This window comes from Delphinapterus leucas, chromosome X, assembly GCF_059928025.1.
Source record: "Delphinapterus leucas isolate spDelLeu-1000000601 "Yukka" chromosome X, BTC_Dleu_Yukka2, whole genome shotgun sequence".
Lineage (NCBI taxonomy): Eukaryota > Metazoa > Chordata > Mammalia > Artiodactyla > Monodontidae > Delphinapterus > Delphinapterus leucas.
The window spans coordinates 121,951,822-121,967,280 of NC_143150.1; the positions used below are offsets into that span (position 1 = coordinate 121,951,822).

Consider the following 15,459-nt stretch of genomic DNA (forward strand, 5'->3'; position numbering starts at 1 on the left):
TTCTCTTCTGGGACGCGGATCGGCGCCTCCGAGATCCTGGCAGCCCCCTCCCCTCTCTCCCCATCCCCCCGCTGGCTTTTCCGGTTTCCGCGCCCCTTGGCGCTCGCTCGGGGGTCCCAGAGGAAGCCGCAAGCTTCGCCGCCGCCTCGGCGCGCGCGCTGCCCGGTTGGGGCCCCGGCTGCGGGCGCACAAAGCCCCCGGCGCTGACGTCAGGGCCCCTCTCGGCGCGGCCGGCCCCCAGTGCAGGCGGAGCCGCGCCGCGCTCCCACCCCGGCCCGGAGCGAGGACCAGCAGCCAGCCCGGCAGCCCAGCGCAGCCCGCCCGCCCGCGCACGTGCCCGCCGGACCTGCAAACTTGTGCCACCGGCTCTGCCCGTCCCCGGGGAGCCCGAGCGCCCGCAGCCCGCGCCTCCCGCCCGTCTCCAGCCATGGGTAAGCCAACGCGCTGGCCCCGCGCCACCGCCACTAACACGGCCACGGCCTCGCGCCCCCGCCCCGCCCCCGCTCAGGTGGGGCCTCCTGCGGGCACCTCCGCGACCCGGCCCGGGTGGGAGGGTGGGGTGCGGAGGTGGGAGGGGCGCGGCGCAGGTGTCCCGAACGCCCAGGTGCGCGTCCCCGCCCTATCTCGGGGGCGTCCCCACCCCGGCGGCGCTCGGCTGCGCCCGAGGGCGTGCGGCTCGCGGGAGGGGAAGAGAGGGAACCCCGGGAGGGGGAGCCCAGGGCGCGGACGGAGCGTCCCGGGCTGCGGCTCCGGTTTTATTTTCAGGGGGTGGGAGAGAGTAGCTTCTTGCCCTTTTCCCGGGACGCCCTCCTGTCGTCCGAGTTCCGAGTCCGATCCGGTCCCACCGTGCCGGGGTCCTGTTCGCCTTAAACCCACCTGAAGCCAACGCCCAGTTCCCCAACCCTGGGGTCTTCCGAGAGCTCGTTTGGGAACCATGACCCTTGAAACCAGGAAGGTGGGAGGGAGAGGGACAGGATGGGACTGAGGGTGAGCCTCTTTGTCTCCCGTTTCAACTATCAAAATAATGACCTGGGAGCAGGTGGAGACGATGTGCCCCGCGGGTTTCGATGCAGTTGGGGGATCGACTACTCAGGGTGAAAAAGCCGAGCTCTGGGGATTGAAAATCTCCCACCTGGCCCGGGGCAGATAACAGACGGCTGTAGGATTCTGTCACCTCCTGATACCCCCGAAATCCTGCTGTCAGCAACATGTCGTTAAATGGGGACGCTGTATCGCTCGGAAAACTCGTAAAGAGTGCGTTGGAAATCAAGCTTTTTCCGCTGCACCCCTGGAAATGTGCCCGGGAAAGGGTTTTCTTTCCCTGCTCTGTTATCCTTCTCTAGTGGCAGACAGACTCCAGCCACAAGCGCCACAAAAACCACAAGACTCAGGAGCCCCTCGGAAGTATTCCTAATGAGGGAGTCAGTGCGTTTAACCATTGCGGCCCCTGGGGAGGGCTCGGGAATTCCTTGCGGAGCCCCCGGCCCCCTACCCGCATCCTACATTCCCTGTGCTATTGATTGTGTAGGTGGTAATTTTGTACCGATTAACATTTCGGTGAGGGTTAGTAAGGAGGGCACATTATTTCGCATTTAAAAGGAAGCTCAGAATTTTAGAGTTAAACCTTTTTTTTGGGGGGGGGTTTGTTTTTAAAAATTTACTAGGTGATCAAAATCAGAAAGGAAATAAGGCCCCCCAAATCCAACAGGACAATTTCTTACCAAAAAGTTAGGTATGAGATAGGTTAAGATCCTTCTAGAAAGGGCAGAATTGCATGACCTATATCTCTGGTTCCTACTTAATGCCCGCACTGAGTGGTCACAGCCTGTAACTGTTTGGGCAGTGCTTGGCACAGACATGTTGAAGTTACACAGAAGTGCAGGCTTGAGGAAAGCATTAACTAATTTTCCTGAAATAAGTTAACTCTGGGGGGTTTTTTTGTTGCTGTTTTTTGTTTATTAAAGCTAGGCATTCGGATTCGTTCGGGTTAGAAATTGAGCGTCGAATTACCACTTGGGGACCTTCTTGGGAACGGCTTTCACAACACCCTGGTCTTCATTGGGGCGGGCTTTATTTTTAAGTAGGTGTGGAAGTTCCATGCGGTACTCACAAAGGAAATGCCCAAACCAGAGGCCTGTTCTCAAGGGAGTACCTTGTGTCTGAGACAATTATTGCTTCTACACTTCAATTCCCAATTTATGTTAACTTGTGCATACCTCACTGGTTCTGGCAGTCTCCTTGGCTTTAGTTTTTAGTTTTTACATTAAAAAAAACACAAAAGTTCCCCTCACGTCAGAAGGGAAACGTACAGATTTCCTTTGGTAGGTTCTTAGTAAACACACCACAGGGCCGTGAACTGGTTTTATTTTTCCAGATGTATTTAATTACCGAACATACCCTGGTGAATGTTGTAATTGAAATGATTTAACGCTGGGAAAACTCTGACCATTTGTCCACTGGCAGGGACTTTGGTTCTTATACAAGTCACTTCCTTAATGTGGTATCAGTTAATTTACTGGTAAAATGGGTGAGGTTTGTGGAAATAACTGATAAAAGTCCCTTTGGACTCAAATTTTAAGGTATTCAAAATCTTTAAGTTGACAAAGAAAATAATGAGCAGTGGTGGTGCATGCAGTTTTATCTTTCAATGCATCTTAAAAGAAAACATGTTTTTCAAAAATTGTTGAGCCAGTTGACTTTTTTTTAATGGCTTTGTTGAGATAGAATTCACATACCATGTAATTCACGCATTTAAGTGCGCAAAGTCAGTGATTTTTTAGTATATTCGAGTTGTGCAACCACTGCCACTAGCTATCATTGTCATCACCCCAAAAAGAAACCCTGTACCCATTAGAAGTCCCTCCCCGTTCTCCCCACCCCCCAACCCCTAGCAACCACTAATCTACTTTCCGTCTCTATGGACTTGCCTATTCTGGACATTTCATGTAAATGCAATGAGCCAATTGATGTTTGAAGTGTGTTTGACTATTCAGTACCGTTGGTTGTTTTGCACAATGGGAAGATGTCGATGTACTTTTTGTATGCTGTACAACACCTAAATGAATCAGTTGAAGCTAATTATTTCACTGGCTGAAGAGTTCCACATTTGGCCGTTGTGCACGTGTGTGCTCCCACTTGCCCCAGCTCGCGCTCGCGCGCACTTGCTCTCTCTCTGTCTCTGTCTCTCTGTCTCTGTCACTGTTACTCTGATGGGAACTCAGGTTGCCTAATAGAATTTTGAGTCCGTTACTTCTTCATAGGCCTGGAGACATACCAACTAACTGGATTCCCTGCAGTAACCTCTTATGAGGCATTTGTAGACTATCCACCCAGCTTTGATATGGATCGTGTATCCAGAGAGAAGTGCCGAGTTTGTTTCATTAGTTGCCTGTAATTTCAAATGAAAATTATATGTGAAATGATCAGATACAGCAAAACAGCTAAATAGTTGTTTTGATCCGTTGTTGTGATAGGGAAGTTTTTATGAGGATTATGAATTTAAACACAGTCAATCATTTCACTAAATAGCATTAAAAAAAACTGGTTGAGAGCAGTTCTTTAACTGTAACGTGCATACAAGTCATCTGGTGATCTTCTGCAGAAAGCAGTGTGTGGTACTCTGGGCCTGGGTGGGGTCTAGCAAGTGCTCGGGTGGTGCTGGTGCTGGTGGTCCCCAGGGCCAGGAAATAGAGGGAAAGCAGACCAAGTCCGAGGCCCGGGTGCCTGGCCCAGCAATTCCACGAACTTACCATGTGATTTTGGGTAAATCATTTTGTCTTCTTAAGCTCGGTTTACTGCACAATAAAAGGGTTTGATGAAATCATTTCTTTGGGCCCTTACAGATCTAAAAGGATGTGATTTAGAAAAAAGAAATGAGAGGGTCATGTTAGGCTTGAAAAACATGAGAAAACAGCTCCCTAATTACTTAAACACTTTGTTTTCATGAAGCCAGCATCACAGGCATCACTGGTAGTTGCGTTGAATGCTGGCATCTTGACGTGCCCGCCAATAGGACAGCTGGCCCTCCTCCAAGGAGACTGGTGGAGGAAGTGTTCACCCTCTTTAGGGCCTCCAGCTTTGACTTTTCCTGCCCTCTTTTTAGAGCTGACCGCTCCAGAGAGCCGTTCTTTTTTTTTTTTTTTGTATATATTTTTAACATCTTTATTGGAGTACAGTTGCTTTACAATGGTGTGTTAGTTTCTGCTTTATAACGAAGTGAATCAGCTATACATATTCATATATCCGCATATCTCCTCCCTCTTGCGTCTCCCTCCCAGCGTCCCTATCCCACCCCTCTAGGTGGTCACAGAGCACCGAGCTGATCTCCCTGTGCTATGCGGCTGCTTCCCACTAGCTATCTATTTTGGTAGTATGTGTAAGTCCATGCCACTAGAGAGCCTTTCTTGATTCTACACACAGGGCCCAGGCCATCTTCAGAGGCCAGAGTCAGAAGGAAGCACATACACTGAGGACCCACACATACAACATTTGCTTCTGGAAGTTTGCTCAGGATTTCAGATGCAGCTGGAGACGAAGGAATGGTACCTTAATGAATAGCTGGGCAGGAAGTATTCCCAGAATGGGCTAGCCTCCCTCCCTCGGAGTGTGAAGACCTAGTAACAGCCCACCTTCGGGTCCAGGAGAGAGCGCCCTTCAAGTCTTGGGATGTGGACTGAAATTTTGAATAAACCTCTAGTCCAATAGCACAGAGTACTGTTTGTGACAAACAGGAAGTAATTACTTGGAAATTATTTTTTTGCTCCAGCAAAACACTTGCCCAAACCACTTGACCCCTCTAAGGGGTTCTTAGAGGACACCCTTATCTGCTGCATCCGGGGTCAACCAGTTAGATGGTTTATTGAAAATGCCAAAGTGGTGAATCATTAAAAGTACCATATATGTGTCTTACACATTTCATTTAATTTTAAACATTAATTCACCGGAATTTTGTTGGAAAGTCAAGGTCTTTGAGTGTGAGCCCTCAAACTCTTTGTTGTGTATAAATCACAGCCAGAATTCAGTGGCTTTTGATTTCCAGTTTGTTGCTTTTAGAGTGAGAGCCAATCTGTGTGCAGCATCCTTTTAGGTCACCAACCCCACTCCCCTTAAACCTTTAAAATTGCCCATACTTATTCTAGCGACTGTTTTTCCAAGTGACTCATCTTTTAAGGCTTTTCAAAGCCATTCAACTTGGTTTTCAGAGAAGAAAAAACTCTTTCTTTTGGCACTCATTTTATTAGTTTGTGTAACACCTAATTAAATTTCATAATTCTAGTAACAAGTACAACTGGTGTAAACAGATTTGAGAGTAAATAGACTCTTCTGAGGTACACAGTTCAGCTGGTGGGTGAAGTAGTACATAGATGTCTTGGAGAATAGCCTAGGAACCAAGTTCTGTGGGCGATGGTCATTATGGTTTACAAAAAGAATAGAGAGTATGGGGTAATTGGGTGGGTCCATTAGGTGAACATTGGTAAGAGAGCTCTTACTGTATCTTCAGCCAATGTCATCCATTTAATAACTTTAACATGATTTTTCTGGTTACTATTAGCTGGCTTGTTAGTGTTTATAATATGGCTTTTCTGTTCAAATGTCAAATTTGTCAAGAACAAAGATTGCTTTACCCGTTGTTTTATCGCAGTGTTCATTCAAATAATTGACGTATTGTAGGTACTCCACAAATATTTGTTGAAGGGATAAGGGTTTTATCATGTAAAATGCATTTTATTAAGGTTTGTCTATATTATAAATGTACAGATTTCAAAGTATATAAAATTATGTATGGCAAACTGTGATAAACTAGACTAAATTAAATAGGGCAAATGACATTAATTATTCTTTAATAGCATTAATACGTTGAGCACAGATTTGTACAGAGTAACAGAATTTCAGAGCTTGAAGTCACTTTAGAAGTAAATTGGGGACTTCCCTGGCGGTGCAGTGGTTAAGAATCTGCCTGCCAATGCAGGGGACACGGGTTCAATCCCTGGTCTGGGAAGATCCCACATGCCGCGGAGCAGCTAAGCCCGTGCGCCACAACTACCGAGCCCGCGTGCCACAATTACTGAAGCCTGTGTGCCTAGAGCGTGCGCTCCGCAACAAGAGAAGCCACTGCAATGAGAAGCCCGCGCACCACAATGAAGAGTAGACCCTGCTCGCTGCAACTAGAGAAAAGCCCATGTGCAGCAACAAGACCCAGTGCAGTCAAAAATAAATAATTTTACTTTTAAAAAAAAGTAAATTGATTGCTGTAGGCGTATACAGACACAGAAACAATTTAAAGAACAGTGTGAATGTTATTTCATTACTGAATTTTGCCTTTAGCTTTTTTCTTTTAATGTTATAAAATATTTTCCTCTGGTGACAAGTACTTCCTTGTCACATTTTTGAAGTGCAAAAAAGCTTGGAGTGAAACATTTTGTTTCAGTGAAATTCATTATTGCCCTGAGGATTGAAAGGCAACAAGGGTCTTGAGTTTTCATTCTCAGCTTGTGTAATTGGGTTAAATGAATACCTACCACAGTGCCATGCAACAAGCATGTGCCAGTCTCTAAGTGTTTGAGTTCCTGTTACATGGCCATCACCATGAAGGCTTTTGGGAATATAAGACATCTGCTCACTCAACAGGTGTTCAGAGCCCTACTCAGATGAGCGAGGTACTGTGCTAAGTCTTGAAGCAAAAATAAAAAAACAAAACCCGGTCCTGTCCTCAGATCACCGCAGTTATTTTGGAGATGCAGATGAACAGTTATAATAGAAGTACAAGGTCATGTCGAATAATTTCCTCTGTCTGAGGGAGAAAAAAAGGGTGGGGTGGTATTTCTGAGAGGGATTTTCTGGGGAGGGCGGTTATCCTTGATCTGAGTCTTGAAGGATGAATGGGATGACAGGAGTCAGTGTCCGGGAGAGGACATCCCAGGCCCTGGCTACAGATGTGCAAGAGCAGGAGGTGTGGCAGAGACCCCTGCATGGGTAAGTTGAGGTGGTGGGCATGGCCTGAACGTGGGCGAGTGGGGAGAGCTGAGGCTAGAGGAGAGGCCAGGCCAGACAGTGAAAAGCTAGGAAAGCATTTGATCGTTACCCTGTTGGTCACAGAGAATCACAAAGGGATTCTAAGCAGGGAAGTGACAGCTGGAGAGAAGTGACAATCTACCCGAGGAGATAAAAGAAACCCAGACTCGGGTAGCTTGAAGGAAGCTTCTGGGGGAGACTTGAATTTGAGTTGTGTTGAGAAGGGTGGAAAGGGTTAGGGTATGCGTGGAAGAGAGGTAGGAGTGAGCAAGGTTTACTGGTGGGATCCTGAAGAAACTGGCCTGGCCATAGCAGAGAATGGGTGTGGGGAAAAGTAGGAAAGGAAAAAAAAAAAAAAAAATGATGGGGGGAGGGGCACTGGAAGACTGGATGAAGAGTAATGCTTTAATTGATTACACATGGGCACACATAGGTGAATCTTGCAAGAATATTTATAATCTTATCTATTGCCTCCTCCCTTTCAAAAGATAAAGTGGAGAAGGAAGGAAGTGTGAGCCTTTTGGGGATGGAAAGAGTCTCTTTGGTGCGACTCCAGAGGGGTTAGACATTGAAAGGAAACCCAGTTCTTGCCTATTTATACATTTGATTATTTTGAAAGTGTCATTATTTCTTCCTTAAATATTTGAAAGAATTCATCAGTGAAGCTATCTGGGTCTGGAGTTTTCTTTGTGGAAATGTTTTAAACGATGAATTATATTTCTTTAACAGAGATAGTACTATTCAGATTTCCTATTTCTGTTTGTTTCAGTTTTGATAAGTTGTGTTTTTCAAGGACTTCTTCATTTTATCTAAGTTATTAGCTTTATTGATATAAAGTTGTTCATAATATTTTTGTATTATCTACCTAATCCTGTTGTGTGTAGGATCTGTAGTGATGTTCCCCTGTTCATTCCTAGTGATGTAGGTAATTTGTATTCTGTTTATTTTTCTTGATCAGTCTTGGTCATTTATTTTAAAATTTATTTTAGTAGGTTGATATTACATCTGATACCTACATCTGATAGATGAGCTGATCACTTAATTAAAAAGGAGTACTTTTCTTGTAATCAAAAAATAGGATTTTAATGTCTAGAAGTAAAAATTGCTTGGTTAAAAACAGAATCTGCTGAAGGCAAAAGTATCTAAACCTGATCTTTTGAATTTTACTCTTAATGGCTCTATAACTCGTGTATTTGAACTTGGTTTGACAAGATCTGTTGTAAACGATCTTGCATGAGAGTTATTGCTTAGTATCTGCTTGTGTGTTTGTTTTGTGTAGGACTGTTAAATTCTGTTTTCCTCTTCGGAGCAACTGGAGACAGATACTGAGACAAAAGAAGTCTTCTTTCCTTCCCTTTCAAGTGTACTTTTAGATCAGTGTTTCTCAGCCTCAGCACTTTTGACATTTTGAGCTGGACGATTCTTTGTTGTGAGGGACTGTCCTGTGCAGTGTAGGGTATTTAGCAGCATTCCTGGCCTCTACCCACTACATGCCAGTAACGCTCCCCAAGTTGTGACAACAAAAACTGTCTCCAGGCGTTGCCAAATAACAACTCCTGGGGGGCAAAATCACCCCATATTGAGAGCCACTGCTTTCAAGTAAGAGGAATTGAAAACCTTTTGTGTTTCACAATATTATAAAATCTGAGTAATGGCATCATTGAAAACACACCTACAGAATAGAAAAATCTCTGGTTCAAAAGATGTTATCCTTCTGAAAGGGATACTTGATTTTTCAAGTTAAAGGAAGTTTTGTTTTTTTTTTTTAACCTTTTTTCAACATCATCAGAGAATCTGGAGATACAGTGGGGAGCCTTGCAGACCACCTAATTCACTCTTTGGAGTAAAATGGTACCTAAAGCATCTCAACAGTGAGAGCAAACACAGAGTGTCTGGCTTTCCTTGGTAAATTGTTCTGATGTTCAGGATGCTTTATCTCTGAAAGAACTGAATCTATGTGAAGTTTGTTTTGCTTGCTAAAGTTGGTTTCATTATCCTTTGTTCTCTTCATTAAGTAGAAAGATCTCAAGGATCTAGTCACGTTTCTTAACATCCTTAATTACCTTGATGGCCTTTCCAAATTTAGAATTCATCTCCTTAGCTATAATCAAATCTGCCCAGATTAAACCTTTAAGGCAACCTCCTGAACACTCTGTTTCATCCTTAGGGTCTGTAGTAATGACTTCTTTACATTTTTCCGTGTGTTTGAGAAACGCAGGAGTTAAAGGGACTGATTTCCCCCTTCTTGCTCACAGAGATCCTTTTTGAACAGCCATTGATCTCCCTGCCCTCAGATGGAGGCGTTAAATTGGTGTTTTCTGAGGGATCTGAGCACCCTTGCAAAATAGTTCTAGTGTACAAAGAGCAGGAACCTTGGAAGTGAAAGTCAGAAGGAGGCTACGAAATCTGCTATTTTGTGTGTGTATCAGGTCACCCTTTTAGGTTTAGGACTGTGGTGTTTCACGACTCCCTGAAAAGAATGTTTAAATGGAGGCTTTTAAAATGGCAGCTTAAATTCAGGCGTCTGTTCCTTCACACAATGAGCAAAGAATGGAGATGTAATTAGCAAAGAAACTCACACCCTTAGGATGACCTTATTTGATGCAGCTGTCTATGTTACATTTTCTTTTTAGTTTTCTCCTGTGGAATAGTCTGACAGTATCCACAGTTAAGTAAAGCAGAATTCAGAACATTAAAGAGATGAGTTTTCACTCCACGAATTACTGTCATTTTGCAAAGCCACTGCCCTGGATTACCAAAAACTGTTTTGAGCTCTATTATATAATGATATTTTGTCACAGATAATTTTAGATGTTTTGCAAGAGGCACAAATATTATAAAAATCAGTTTCGGTACTGAAGTATAATATACACATAAAAAGTGGGCAGATCGTAAGCATACAGCTTGATAAATGTTTGCAAACTTAACCAGTATATAAATTAAGCAGAATATTACCAGCCCCTCAGAAATACCCTGCAAGCTCCACTTCAGGCAGCCGCAAGCACGGGTAATCATTCCTAATTTCTGCCAGCATACTTTGGCCAGTTTGTGCACTTTATATAAATGGAATCATACGGGATGAACTCTTAGGTCTGGCAGCTTTTGATCAACATGAATAACATTATTTAAAAACTCAGTGATGTTTTCTGTCTGGAAAATAGACCTGTTTCTAAATCATTATGGTTAAAAGCATTTATTAAATGCCTTCATGTGTAGAGCTGTGCTAGGGAATACATCAACCACTGGTTCCTACCCTCTGTTTTAAGTAGAAAACATTGACACAGGGGGCTTCCCTGGTGCCGCAGTGGTTGAGAGTCCGCCTGTCGATGCAGGGGACGCGGGTTCATGCCCCGGTCCGGGAAGATCCCACATTCCGCGGAGCGGCTGGGCCCGTGAGCCATGGCCGCTGAGCCTGCGCGTCCGGAGCCTGTGCTCCGCAACAGGAGGGGCCACAGCGGTGAGAGGCCCGCGTACCGCAAACAAAACAAAACAAAACATTGACACAGCAGGTGTGAGAAGGACTTTGAAAATAATTGATGGGAGATGAGATGGGTACATGAAAAAGCATACAGATGACGGGATTATAAAGATAAGGTACCCCCACTAGCCACCTTGGAAATGGAAAAATACATCATGAGGGTTTGTGAATAAAGAGGAAGTTGTTGATGTATATTTGTTCAGGATACGATCATTACGAATAATTTCTGGCTTCAGGGTATAACGATGTAACAGATGTTAAGACCTCCTTCCAATTTCCTGAAGAAGATAGAGTTTTAGGAATTGTCTGAATTAACAGTAGTTAGTGAACTGTTAGTTAAGTGGGTGTTCCAGGTGTAGTGCAGGTTTGGAAAAAGGGCTGAAGGCCTGGGATGATTTCTGGTTATCCTCCTGAAAACTCTTAGAAATAGATACAAAACTGTTTTTGCTAAATTACCTTTTCTTCTTGCATTGTTGGGACCCAGTAATAATCTGCCCTCATTCCTTCAATGAGGAATTTTTTCATCTTACTGACTGAAGTCATGATATAGTTGTTACCGAACCAAACTTGGTTCCTCTCGCCTGCGCACAGTAAAGCCAATCTACTGGCCCTGGGTTGTGGTGAAGGAAAGTGCAGCATTTATTGCAGAGCAGCAGGCAAGGAGTCTGGGACAGCTAGGGCTCAAAAGACCCGAACTCCCCAGTGGGTTTCAGTGAAGCATTTTTAAAAGGCAAGGTGAGGGAGGAGAGTCCCAGGGTATGTGATCAGCTCTCGCACAGTTCTCTGATTGACTGATGGTGAGGGAACAGGGCGGTGTCACAGGGGTTAATATTATCGGTCCTTAGGCTACAGGAGGCCTGGGGGCTATGTGCTCATGGGCATCAAGCAGTTAACATCTTCCTTTTGGTGGGGGGTTTACACATCTGTAAAATAACTCAGGAAATGTGCATCAGGTACTTCCGAGAGGAGCCAAAGCAGAGGACTTGGGGGGAGGGGGCTGTCGCAGGAAGCCCCATAGGGTCCTGCTGGGTTACATAGTCAGCAGAATGAATGCTTTGTCATCACATGGAGCTGGCTTTCAATTGTGTAGTGTCACCACTGCTTCCCAAGTCGTGGTGACAACTTACACTCCCCCCAGGAGTGTCTGAGCATTCTAGTTTCTCCAAGTCTTCTCCAGCATCTGGTGTTCGCACCGTTTTTAATTTTTTCAAGAACCTGATAGGCATGAAGTGGTATTTCATTGTTTTTTATATGAATTTCCTTGGAGAGGTTGAAACTTTTTGGTAGGTTATTGGCCATTTGGGTTTTCTCCTTCATTTATATCCTTATTTATTTTTTTCTATTGATTTGTAGCAATTCTTTATACGTTCTAGATAATAACCCTTAGTTAAATGTGTTGTCAGTATCATCTTTCTCTCTGTGGCTTATCTTTTAATTTTGTTGAGCACATCTTTTGTGCTGAATATTTTTTATTATAATAAAGCTCTAATTATCAGTCTTTTCCTTTATTCTATGATTTGTGCCTTTTATTGTAGCCTTGTTTTAAAATTGTTCCCATCTCCAAGGTCATGAAGGTGTTCTTCTATATATTCTCTTTTAAAGCATGCTTTTCAGAGACCTACTGTATAGCACAGGGAACTATACTCAAAATTTTGTAGTAACCTATAAGGGAAAAGAATATATATACACACACACACATACAGATACATATATATATAACTGAATCACTGTGCTGTACACCTGAAACTAACACAACACTGTAAATCAGCTATACTTCAATTTTAAAAAAGTGTTGCATAAAAAAAAGAAGAAAACCTATGCTTTTCAGTTTTCAGTCTTTATTCCATTGGGATTTTAGTTTTTTGGTATAGTATGACGTAGAAATCTATTTATATTTTACATTTCCTATACAGAAACCACCACATACTTAATATTTCCTCCTTTCCCCACTGATTTTTATGTATGATCTCTCGTGTATTACATTTCTCTACTGTACCTGTGCATACATCTCTGGACTCCATTCTGTTCTCTTGCTCTGTTTTGCCATCCATCTGCTAAGACTGTGCTGTCGTAATTAGTATAGATTTAAAATAAGCTGGGATATCTCCTAGAAGTGTTCTCTTCTGGTTCTCCTTTCAAAGTGTCAGAGATATTCTTCGTTTTGTGATTTTGGAATCAGCCTTTGATGTTCCACAAACGTCCCTGTTAGGATTTTGAGTGGGATTACAGTGAATTTATAGAATAATTTTCGTGATAGTGTGTTCACTGTATTGAAGCGTCCATTTGCATACATGGTGCATCTTTTCACACAATCAGATCTTCTTTTTCATCCCCCAGTAATGTTTTTGCACACCTTTAAAAAAAAAAAAATCTAGTGAAGGTCCCTCATAGTTTTCTATGGCTTTTCTAAAGAGAAAAAGTAAATCAGTCGGGGTCAGAACTAATTCCATGGAATGTCATGTTTTCCTTCCACAGACCTGTGGCAAATTGCAGCTGAATGTACAAAATGGTTCACATTAATAGAGGCTGTAGGGAAAGCTGATTGTGAATTATCACCTACCAGCCTGGTCATAAGAAGTGAAGTGAGGTACTCTTACTTAAACCAACCCTTGATATATTATAATAAGTTAAGAAAATATAACCCTCAATATGTTAAAATGCAGATTTCTCCTAAAAGAAAAATATGGCCCTATTTGCTCCACTGCAAAGACCAAGTTTACATTCAAGATGCAAACTCTCAGTTGAAAGAGAAAGAAAGCAAGCCAGTCTTCTACTCATATCTTACGGCGATGCAGCTAAGGTTACCCTAGAGTGATTTAACCACGCCTCTTCTGTAGGAGTGTCACTTCCACGTTTGGCAGTGTCACTCATGAAAATGAACTTTGCTTGGTCGATTCAAGATTACCTGGTTTCCCCAAAGTGGTTTAATGGAAAACTTTTCCTGGAATGTTTTTACGTAGCTGCTCACCCTGCTGAGAGGAGACCAACATCAGGCTGGGGTGCAAGCTTGATTTATTCCGGAAAGCGATTTATTCAGCTGTCAAATGAGATTACATGTGTGGCTGTTACCCATCACTTGACAGAAATATTCTTAGTCCTCCACAAGGCCTCAAACTTTTATTTATTTATTTGGAGGCAACAGAAATCACAAATGTAAATTCTCCTAGAACACATCTTTGGAAATGCAGTTTTTAATAGAGTGCAGTTACCCCCTTACTATTAATGATGATGATGGCCAGAGCGAGACTGGACAATTTCCACACATGCCTGCTGTCCCAGGACACCATCCCCCGCCAGCCCTCTCCCCTGCCCCCGTGATGCACACACAGACTTCCATACGTTTAGATTTGAGTAATCCTGAAACGCCCCAGTCATAAGAATCCGTTCTTAAAATTCACTTCTTTTTGTTACATGTCTTTGTCTTGGAGTGGTCTCTCATTGTAGAAACTCTGGAATTTAAAATTGAAGTCTAATAGAAAACAAGCTTATGGTTACCAAAGGGGAAAGGGGGTGGGGGAGGGATAAATTAGGAGTTTCGGGTTAGCAGATACTAATTACTGTGTATAAAACAGATACACCACAAGGTCCTACTGTATAGCACAGAGAACTATTATATTCAGTATCCTGTAAGAAAGCATAATGGGCAAGAATATAAAAAAAAGAATATATATGTGTAACTGAATCACTTTGCTGTACAGCAGAAACTAACACAACATAGTAAATCAACTATACTTCAATAAAAAAAATTTAAAAAATTGAAGTCTATATTTAGACATGAAAGTTAAGTTCTTGTTACTTTTTTTTTTTTTTTTTTTGTGGTACGCGGGCCTCTCACTGTCGTGGCCTCTCCCATTGCAGAGCACAGGCTCCGGACGCGCAGGCTCAGCGGCCATGGCTCACGGGCCCAGCCGCTCCGCGGCATGTGGGATCTTCCCGGACCGGGGCACGAACCCGCGTCCCCTGCATCGGCAGGCGGACTCTCAACCACTGCGCCACCAGGGAAGCCCAAGGCCTTCTTTATGATAAGAAGGAAACAAACAATGATAGTGTGTATGATCTAAAACCAAATCATAATTAGCTTCAGAAAATTCTTTTTGCCTGAACGGTTTTGTTTATTATTTCAGCCTCTGTCTAGCAAACTTGCAAATATTCCTGTAACAAAAGAAGATAGCATGGAACATTGCAGTGAACAATTAGTTTTTTCATTCACCATTCAGTTTCAAGCAGTAGATTTAACCATTTTACTTTCTTCTAAGAGCTGCTAATGAATAGTACTGGCTGGGTTAAGTAGCATATTTCCCCAACCTTGGTGAAGATACTAAGTTGAGGCACTTGAAATAGAAAATATTTGGCCATTTGGGGGCATACAGTATGGCATTTTCATATGGTTCAGTCTAATATAGCCCAGGAAGCTAAAAAGAAGGTAGTGGCCTAAACCTTTCCTCCCAAGGGACTTTTTCTAGCCTGGAATTGCAGTGAGAAAAAAGAAGTGCCCGTTTATTTTTTCTCTGAAACTTTGCAGATGCAACTAAAACCTCATTCTGATGAGTCCTCAGTGGACTCTGGCTTTAAGTGTCTCAGCCCCAAACCTGGGGTTTCCCTCACAGACACCTAAAAACCAAATACTGCTGTCCTTCAGCAGCTCATTCGGCAAAGCAAAAAATCGTCCCCCAGTTTATCTACCCTGTAAATGTGGATTTGTGTGCTGCGTTCCCTTTAGGTGTGTGATACACCTGTCTGGGTAATTGTTAAGCAGGAGATGTACGAAGCTCTTTAGTTATGTTTGGTCCGTTATTTCACTTAAATTTAATGAATGCTTTTCGGTGGTTTAATATTGGCGCAGAAAATTCACGATAGCTGATATTTGTAGGAACGTTTGTCCTCCATATTTTTAGCTGAAACTGCTAAAAATGTGGTCATTTCCAGGTAAGGGTCAGGTTTTTATGTCCATACAGTTGAGTTATTCCTAG

The 15,459-nt window shown here is 43.2% G+C and overlaps 1 protein-coding gene across 1 annotated transcript in view; it reads left to right on the forward strand.

Moving 5' to 3' along the window:
* The first annotated feature begins 307 nt into the window (after positions 1-307).
* The window catches only part of GPM6B (glycoprotein M6B), a 153,786-nt gene continuing 138,634 nt past the window's right edge, over positions 308-15,459 (forward strand). Inside the window, exon 1 of the mRNA XM_022565994.3 lies at positions 308-431. Within this exon, the coding sequence (XP_022421702.1) occupies positions 428-431 (4 nt within the window). The 5' untranslated portion in view covers positions 308-427. The remainder of the gene's footprint in view (positions 432-15,459) is intronic.